Source organism: Parambassis ranga, chromosome 5 (assembly GCF_900634625.1).
Source record: "Parambassis ranga chromosome 5, fParRan2.1, whole genome shotgun sequence".
NCBI lineage: Eukaryota > Metazoa > Chordata > Actinopteri > Ambassidae > Parambassis > Parambassis ranga.
The window spans coordinates 11,789,312-11,799,040 of NC_041026.1; the positions used below are offsets into that span (position 1 = coordinate 11,789,312).

General features: G+C 42.4%; 1 protein-coding gene across 1 annotated transcript; it reads right to left on the reverse strand.

The window, feature by feature from the left end:
- Positions 1-3,977: 3,977 nt before the first annotated feature.
- Positions 3,978-9,416, reverse strand: gpr37l1a (G protein-coupled receptor 37 like 1a). Its single transcript, XM_028406398.1, has 2 exons — positions 8,648-9,416; positions 3,978-5,488 (listed from the first exon to the last, which is right to left on the reverse strand). The coding sequence occupies exons 1-2, from the start codon at positions 9,287-9,289 to the stop codon at positions 4,466-4,468; spliced, it is 1,665 nt and encodes a 554-aa protein (XP_028262199.1). The 5' UTR covers positions 9,290-9,416; the 3' UTR covers positions 3,978-4,465.
- Positions 9,417-9,729: the final 313 nt, after the last annotated feature.

Genomic DNA, 9,729 nt, shown 5'->3' on the forward strand with positions numbered 1-9,729 from the left:
AATTACACCTATGCTTCCTCTGATAACATGAGTGTTCTGTGAAAGACGTCAGCAGAGAAATGTTCTTTTGAAATCCTACATGTTCTAATATATAACAATCCAAAATAAAATAAATAAATAGGAGCTGCTCTGTGACTGTGAGTGCTCATTTTCTTGAGTACCTTTTGCACCACTGCACCATCAGTCCCACAGAATGCTTAATGCCAGAGTCCCACAGAGACGGATGAGCTCTGTGTGTTTCCCATCCGGATGCTTCTCTGTCACCAGAACACATGCAGGCCCAGTCCAGCGGGTTCTGTTCTGTGTTAGACGGCAGGTGGTGGAAGCTCAGTTGAAGGCCCACCAGCGGGCTGACAGGGCCACTTCCTCATTCAGCCTCTTTAAGGAGACATGGGAAACATCAATGAAGCCCACAAATAATCCCTGGGGGTCCCTTTCAGTGCTGAGTAAACAGAGCTCTCATTAACAAGGAAACACTCAGCCAGGGGAAAAAAGCCAAAATTCAAAAGGCTGCCTTTTAAAGAAAACATCAAACTGAGTGTTTCATCCAAGTTGAAGGTTTTTTTTTTATTGTTTTGAAAAAAGTTGTTTATGTTTTAAAGCAGCTACCTGTAAGATTTTCCAAAATAAAAGCTTTTCTTTTAAGCTAACAGGTTTTTCAGTTAAGCTCCCTTTTTTGTTTGTGAATAATACAGACTAACATCTAACCAATGCTGCAGCATTTCTTAAACATTTAGCATATTCATGTGAAAGCAAAGAACATAGACATGGGTTTCCTGATATCCACTCCAATAATAAAAGGAGCTGAAGGCTTCCTGGTGTCTTTTTCAGAGCCACACTTTGATGCCTTGTGCTGGCTCTGCATTAGTGCTTCATATTTGGACTGTTAGCATTGCTGACTAGCACTTGGTTGTCGTCTTGGCAATGGTGATGTTGTGCTGTGTGTTTCCTGAGCATGCTGAGGCTGGAGGAAGCACAAGACAACTGTCACAGCACAACTGTCAGAGCGCACAGAGGAGAGCCTGGACTGAAAGCAGACAGGCTGGACGGAGGTTGGCTGGGACTCTGTCTGGTAGCAGCCTTAACGTAGACTTTAAAACTTTAAAAACACTTTATCCGGAACTAAAAAGGGTTCATTTTGAGCTGGGACATGGACTTATCAATCACCATTTGTATAATTAATTTATAAAACACCTGCATGAATATTGAAAGACTTAATTAGTTAATAAAATCATTGTTTGTTGCCCACGGTTAATAAATCAAGTCTCAATGTATTTGTGTAATTCAGCAGCACCTGATGAACATCAATCGTGGATCCCTGACAGCTCACAGAGTTATAATGATAAACATCTTCACAGCAGGAACATGCAGAGTCCACAGAGTCCGGTTCAAACTGAGGACCATGTTGGTTTTAGTCCATATTGCTAACTTGAGGCCACCATGCTGCTGTGCCTCAGCTGGTTGCTGGGGCAACCAAGAAGAGAGGAGTTCAGCTTATCTGGGTGGACCACAGCAGTTTTCTTTCTCCTCCCCTGCATCTCAGCCCTCTTTCTTCTCTCCGAGGCAACTGGTGGGAGTTGGTGGGTGTTATGTAGCTTAGCAACTCCCTCGCTGGATAGCAATTGATATGCAGCTTTGTTCGAGTGTCTCCCTCTCTAAGCCAGAGAGGGGGACGCCTGAACAAAGCAGTCCTTATTGAAGCTTCCCCTCCTCCTTCTCTTTGCCCAGGCACAACAACGTGGGAGGACAAATATTTCAGCTCAAAAAGGAACCGAGACTCAACTTACAGCAGCAGCCATTAAAGTGAAACTCTGGGACCGTCGGCATCTGTGATGGGATTCCAGGTGCCTCCAGCTAAAGTAATGAATTCGATCTTCAAAGGGTCTAAACACACTCTAAACTTATTAATTCATTTCATTTTCTTCACCACATCCGACTAATCTGTGTCTTTGGAATAAATTTGAATGAGAAGAACTTCCTCCCCTCCACCTTCCTGTGTATTGTGTTGGTTTGTCTGCTGCCTCCATTGTGACTCATGAAGAGTTGCTGGCTTTTTTTTAAGCTGTGGGATTCATTCACACTGAACTTCAGTCAGATGAGAAGGTCTCAGTACACACACAAATACGCTAAGTTAGTCTCTCTTATAACATAAGGCTTATTTTAGGCATGAAGAGTGGGCACCCTCTGTCTGTCCCACATTCCCAGCCAAGTGGGGCCTTGAGACTCCCGGAGGGACGGCCTGTTTTTCTGGTCCAGGAGGACAAGCTGTCACCCTGCTCAAGTGCAAACAGAGCTGCCAGCTTTGACTCAAGTTTAAGGCTGTGGAGAGAGAGGATACATGTTGCATTCACTAGTATTGACAAAAGTAAAATCACATTGAAGAAAGCAGGAAGCTGCAGAGGAAGACAGCACCACTTTTATCTCCATCACCCAGCAGGTTTCACCACAGCAGAAAGAACGAATGAGATGTTGTTAAACATTATAATGATGGTAGACTTGACTTGTCACCAATAAAAATCTCCTTTTTTTATTTTTTTTTAGCAGGTTTGCTTCAATAAACATCAATTTGAATGCACAACCATTTTAGCCAGGTCTATGATTTCAGCATCAGGAGCTAGCTGCTTAGCATTTAGCCTTAATGCAGAAGAACCTGGTTTCATTAGCATGTCTGTGGATGCTCTCATTCATCCATTCATCATCTTCTGTCCAGGAGTTTAAAGATTTAAATCGAGGCAATTGGACTCAAGGATTGTTGCATGTTTCATTAGCTTTTTGCTAGTAAAATAAATACACCTTGTATCATGCTTGTAACTGATGTGCACGGATGTGTGGTATGATTATTTTGCATGCATAATTAAAATTAAGAAATAATAATATCTTACAGATTACACCTTATTTTGTTCTGTATGTGATGTTGCAGGAAGAGAACAATAACGTGAAGGTATCAGGATAAGAATCAGTAAAAAGAAATAAAAACATGAAAGTCCTGAAAACACTTGGATGGGGAAAAAAATCCCTGGGTAAGCAGGGAATTCCTGTGTGTTCTCCCGAGCAACTGTTCACAGAGCAACTGTGTTCATTATGTCTGCCGAAACTCAAAGGCCAACTGTTATTGTGAAGCTGTGACCTTCAATAATTGAATAATGAGAAAAAGGAGCGTCACAGTCAGGCATGAACAGCTTCCTGCTTCAGTGGGTGTCGGGAGCAGAATTCCTTCCAGCGGAGATCAGAGTTATATACCAGAGTAAAATCAAGATATAAAAAAAAATAATCCACACATGATGACACTGAAGAGTTCAGATGCTCTTTGACCAGAATGATAATGGAAAATAATGAAAGGTCATCACTCTTTGCTCTTTTTGGTTTGGAATCATTTCCATTGTTTGTTTCTGTTTTGTTTTTCTTCACTGACTTTCTTTTTACCCTTTGTTTGTTGTTTAACTTTGCAAATTTGAATCAATCTTCTTTGGACACCCAGCTGTTATATTCAAGTAAAGCACCTGTTAATTTGTACTTTTTTTAATCAAAGTGTTGCAGACTATGTTCAGCAGCACATAAATTTACACATTGTGGTGACAGAATGTGTAATGAGGTGTGATCAATGTGTGTGTGTGCATGATAATGAAGGAACATGTTACCCAGTGCTGCAGTGTGTTTTAAATGTCACATAAGATATATGGGTTTTTGGCTGATTGCTTTAATTGATGGTTTGGCTCCTTTAATATAAATTAAAATAAGTAAAAAAAACCCCTCTGGATATGACAGCCTGTCAACTAACTTCTATATGAATGACTCAAAGCCAAGGCACCAATATTAACTAGCAGTTTTGTAACAACTCAAAATCATCCATCGCTCTTTGTGCATATCAACAATGACAAAAGAGATTTACTCACAGGAGATGAAAATGTTTTTGTTTGTTTTCTTAAAGTACATTTTATTGAAACAAGTAAAAAAATGAATCAAATTCCAGGCTCACATTTCTGAAAGAGTTTGATTGAAGTCATGTGATCTCATCCCATTTTTAGCCTGCTGTCTGTGATACAGTGTGATGGAGACATACAGTATAAGAGCCAGATACAGTAAAATCATATTTTCTAACAGCAGAAAGTCTTAGTGCAGATCATACCCAGTGTTTCTCCTTTTTACAGTACTTAGACAGGTAATACTAATCCTGAATGAGTATTAGATCATTATGAATGACTACAATGTGTAAATTGTACCATAAAACCTGCAAAAATAACAATAAGTCCTTCTAAAATGCCTTTTAAATGAACACACACTAACTCTAGTCAATCAGTCTACAATGGCTCTACCCAGCCAGTTTGTACAGTTTGAGTTTAAAGGACCATTGCAACGTAGGTTTTATTTTGGTAAAATCATCTAGAGAAATGATGGACTTCCAAAATAAAAGCCAAGCTGCAATACACTCAAATAGTCCTTTAAGGTGATAATGCAGTCCCGGACCTCAACAGGGTGTCCCCATAGCTGCTGAAGAGTCTTTCGCTGTCTCACAGATGACTGGTTCTGCTGGCAACACACCCTTCACCGTCTCCTCTTTGCTAGAAGCAGATAGGGAGGGAGGTGAAAGCGATGTGGGAGAGGAGAGGGTGGAGGTGGCAGCGGTTGAAGCTGAGGAGGATGAAGATGAGTTGCCATCAGGGAGGCACTCCTCACAGCAGCAGCAGCAGCAGTCCATGAAGGCCTGGCCCAGCGAGCGACACAGGCACAGCAGCAACACTGGTGTCGCTGAGCAACGCATGAACAGCAAGAACTGTCCAATCAGACCCAGCGCAGGAAGAACCAGAGCAGGAAGTGCAGAGGACACCGAGGCAGAGATGTACGTCAGGGTGATGTTGCAGATGCTCTCTGGCAAATTGCATGTGATGTACAAGACGGTGAGAGCCATGACAGTGGAACGCAGCCTCTGCTCCCTCCCATGCTGCTTCTTCTTTGTGGAGGAGGAAGATGATGAAGAAGAGGAGCACCTGCCAGTCGCCTTGTCAGTGCTGGGTTTCTGTGGCAGACGCTGGGCTAACACCTGCCTCGTCACCAAGTCGCAGGCCAGAGTGAAGAGTAGTGGCAAACACAGGTAGCACCCAAAGAACCACCACATGCGTGCCTCATGATAGGTCAGGACCAGAGAGTAGATGCTCTCTGGGAGCTCCACAGACGGCTCGCGGACACAAATATCCACCTTAAATGCATCCGTTCGGGCTCTGAAGGCCGCCAAAAGGGTGCCTCCGGCCTGGCTCTGCTGCAAGTCAGCGGGCAGCACTGGAAGGCTGACAGTTTCCTGGAGGAGCTGCCACAGCAGCAGCTCCGGGGCAGCTAGCACCATAGAGCCCACCCAGATGACGGACAGCTTGGACAGGATGGACTGGCAGGGCTCCACCTTTGGAGTCTGATGTTGCCCGGGGCCAGTGGCTGCGTGGAAACGGTCAATACTTAGAGCACAGAGGCTGAACGTGGCCACACCCAGAGATGTCACCTGACAGAGAGGGAGGAAATGAAGCAGAGGAGAAATGCTTTATTAAGACATACTGCCAGTGGTGGAGGAAGTACTGAAGCTTGGTACTTAAGTAAAAGTACAATTACCCAGCAAAATATATACACAAGTAAAAGTAGAATCTACTACATCAACAATCTACTTAAGTAAAAGTCCTAAGTACTTACTTGTAAATGTACTTAGTATTAAAAGTAAAAGTACTCATGCACCAAATATATATTATTGATTTCCATTGCAAAGGATCTGAACAGGTTAAAATAATTAAAGAAATCATCTTCAAATTAAAATGGACTATGTGTAGTTAATTTACATTTCCAGTACAGAAGCAGCTATCGACAGGTCTCTGTGTGTCATGAGGCAGGCTGTGGGCATCAAGTGAACAGACAGGCTGCTAATAAAAAACACTTCACCATTTTTAGTGTGTCAGTATTCCTGCTGTAGATTCATGTTATGATTAATGGATGGACCTGTGTTAGCAGACAGTAGCTAACTAGTTAGCTAACTGAGCCAGAGCACCGGCATCATGACTGAGGCTCAATATAGAAACACAGCTCGCAGCGTGACACCACCTCCATGCAGAGTCTGACCTCACATCAGTCCAGCACAGCTGTATGAACACAACTGTATTCATAAATGTACTTGTAACTACAGACATTTTAAAATTTGTAGTGGAGTAGAAAGTACAGATAACATTTTTTTTTTTTTTTACTTAAGTAAAGTATAAAGTATAGTGGCGAAGTACAAAGTTACATTCCACCACTGCATACTGCTGCTGACTACTGCACAAACATCCATCTGGTCTGCTGGAAACATGCCAGGATGTAACCAACACTCAGAAGTGCTTTGTGAAGTGTAGTCTGTGGTTTTGTGTATTTTTCCACACCCACAGTGCAGTGTTCCAGAGAAATTAGGTTCTTTCTAGTCAACCACTTAATTATTTATTTTGACTTTTAGGTAGAATTACAGTATAATTTCTAATAGAGCTGTTTATTTTTTGCACTGATAGTTCGTGATGGTATGTTTTTGCTGCACACAAATAAATTAAATTTCAGATGTATTGATTTATGCTCTTTTCTTATATTATAATGTTAACATATTGGCTCATGAGCAAACTTAAGTATTTTAATTTAGCACCAGAGAGAACAAGAGATAAATTATGTGTATAAGATTATTCAGTAATATTCACTCTTTGGTATAAAAAAGACACTTCCCATATCTCTTTGCTGCCTTTGAAATCACAGAGCGACCAGCTTCAACCTGTTGTCCCTCACACTGTTTTCACTCACACTGCTGCTCTGATTCCAGTCAGATGTGACCTGTTAGTCTGAGAACTTAATTGCTGTTTAGCCCCTTTGAGGATTTCCACTTCTTTTTCCCCCTCTAAGCTTCACGCAACATTTGCCAAAACTACAACATTAAACCAAACATAGTCTCATTAACATTCAGAGCAGAAACAGGGAAATAAAAAGACTCTCCGAGGGAACAGAGAGGCAGTCATGTTGTACCAGCTCTCAGCCAGCAGCCTGGGACAGTTATTGGTGCCTCGTGTGTTTCTGGCTCAAAACACAGACTATCATTACAGAGATGTGTCCTCCCTCTGTGAGTGGTTAATGACCTCGAACACTAAAAACACAACTCAAGATAATTAACAGAGAGCATTAATTAGCATGAAAATAGTTTAACTAACAGAGCACGGGGTCAGCTGGCAGTCTGACCCGCTTTAAACGCTGCTCAGCAAAAGAGCATTTTAAAATACGTTAATTAATTAGCTGGAAATTAATTCACTCATTAGCATATGAATAGGTGAAGCAACAAAGAGTGGGTGAAGCTGGCAGCTTGACCTGTTGAAGACTGCTTCACACAAGCTGTTATTACAAATTAGGAAAACTCCACTTCAGTGACTTGAAGCTCTGAAGGCTCACAGAGCCTGTTTGAGAGGGCACGGCTGACGGACTCTCTGTCAGCAGACTGATGGAACCTCTGGTAACAAAGAGACTGCCTTATTACTGTGTGAGGGAAAACTGGCTGAGCTTTTAACTTGAAATGATCCTCTGGACTGACTGAGTCATTGTGAGTCTGAGGAGCAGACACAAAAGAGAAAACCTGAATCCTGGTACTAAACATCCCTGCCGCTGTCAGCTCAGCACCAAACTGTGGCTGTTCCAAGATGAGCTGTTATTCTGTGGTTAAAAAAGGACGCCTTTCTTTTTTTTTTTTTTTACTCAGAGACAGCTCCTTAGTTTCACACTCTGCACCTGCAAATTAACACCCCGGGCCCTGATGACTGCGTCTTCTGTTCTGTGAGTCTCTTCATGTGGGCCCCTGCTGGCCTTGTCTGGCGGTTCATAACAGAAAGCTGAAGAGGCCGAACAGTCCATAACAGCACGTCTGTCTGAAGAAAAGACGACTGAAACCCGAGGACGGCACAAACAGGCCATTCATCACAGATCTTAAGGTCTGTTTATTAAACTGGAAAACATTTACGCTCAGCCTAACACGGGGAGTAAAAACTGGTTTTGACGTCGCTCTGCCTCACTGTGTGAGATTTATTACTACATGTAATAAAATAAACATTTGAAGTTAAATGGATACTAAAATGGTTTAAACAACAACACATTATTTTTATAGTTTCAAGAATGTGTTACTGTTTTATATCATACCAACAAGTTGTTTATTTAAGGCAGCTAAAGAATACATTAAAAAATTAAACTGTCATTTAGCAGTTTTTGCCACAATTTATCAGAGGAATTGAATTTACAGATTACTCTTTCATCAGGTAACAAGCCTGATAATTAGTAGGTGTGTGCGTCTTTGTTTATATTTGTAAGGCTAGTTTAAATATTTAACTTTATTGACAGAAATTCTGTTGATCATTTTGTTTTATAAAGTTTTTCCAGACAAAAGTAATGAGTTTTATTTTAATAGTAAGTAATAGTAATTAAAAATAGTAAAATCCTCCCTCATTAACAAATAAGTGAAAAAATAAAATTTGTTTTGGATTTAATTGCTGGGAAAAGTTTAACTAATAAAGATCATAAATGGATAAAAACGACAAATGTGTGTGTATATATATATATATATATCATGTGTAAACAACACAGAAACACCTGCTCCTCACGTGCCTCTTTAACCACTCCTCACCTCCAGGTAGGGCACGAGCCGACAGGACAGGTCTCCTAGCAACCGCTTCAAGGTGAGCTCGTGGAAGACAACCACCGGCAGGCAGAAGAAGAGCACGAGGAAATCCCAGAAGGCCAGTCCCGCCAGGATGCAGTTCCACGCGCTCTTCAGGTAGAAGTTGTGCCACACGATGCACATAAGCGCGAGGTTCCCCACGATGCCCGCGGCGAACAGGACGAGCGCGAGCAGCATGACCGCATACGCCCAGTAGGACCCGTCAGTGACCGGGAACAGCGGGTTTAGGAGACCAGACCCGCGGCCCGACGTGGAGTTACTCAGCGGGGCATAGGTGTAGCGGTCGGGCCGCGGTGTGGTGAACTGGCCGCTCGGGTCTTCGTTCCGGCGAGGATGCCCGTAAATATTGGGGGGAAGCGGGTCTCTCTTCCTAAAACTCCCATCTTTGGCTCCTCGGGCGACTCGCTTCACACCGGTAAGTCGTAAACTTTCAATCTGGTCGGGAGAGCTCATCTCCGGTGAGAGAGCCACCTCTGTCCCCAGGGCCACAGCATCCTCCGCAGGCTGAACCCTCCGAGCTGCTGAGTGGACATGACGGAGCTCCGCGGTCTTCAGAAAAAGAAGCAAACAACACCAAACCGGACTCATTTTTTTACTGCATGTATCTGGTCCGTGTTTAATGTCTTTCTCGCAGACATGTGCCGCAATAAAAACTTTACGCCTGAAATAAAAAAAATATCCACAAAACAGTTCGCGGCCCGACCTCCCTCCGGTAGCTACTGATGGAGAAGTTTGGAAACAGCCGCTTAGTCCGACACTTGTTATTCCCCCAACATCAAGTGACCGTAAACACAACACAGAACGTCCGGTGAGACCTTTCAAAATAAGCAGAGGAAAGTGGACCGGAAATACAAAACTAGGAGTTTTTAAGTACAAATTTAGCGTAAAACGTCACAGAAAGATATATACTTTGCCTTCAGTTTGACAAAGTATTAAAGTAGGCCATTTGTTTAGGAAAAAAAAAGACACAAAAATTTACCTTATTGACCATCTTGGTTTAGCATTTTAGCATGCTAGCTGCTCTAAAT

Coding starts and splice junctions, on each gene's coding strand:
- gpr37l1a (XM_028406398.1), bottom strand. CDS start 9,289: ATGAGTCCGGTTTGGTGTTGTTTGCTTCTTTTTCTGAAGACCGCGGAG. Junction 5,489..8,647: donor GGCTCGTGCCCTACCTGGAG/GTGAGGAGTGGT, acceptor CCTCTCTGTCAG/GTGACATCTCTGGGTGTGGC.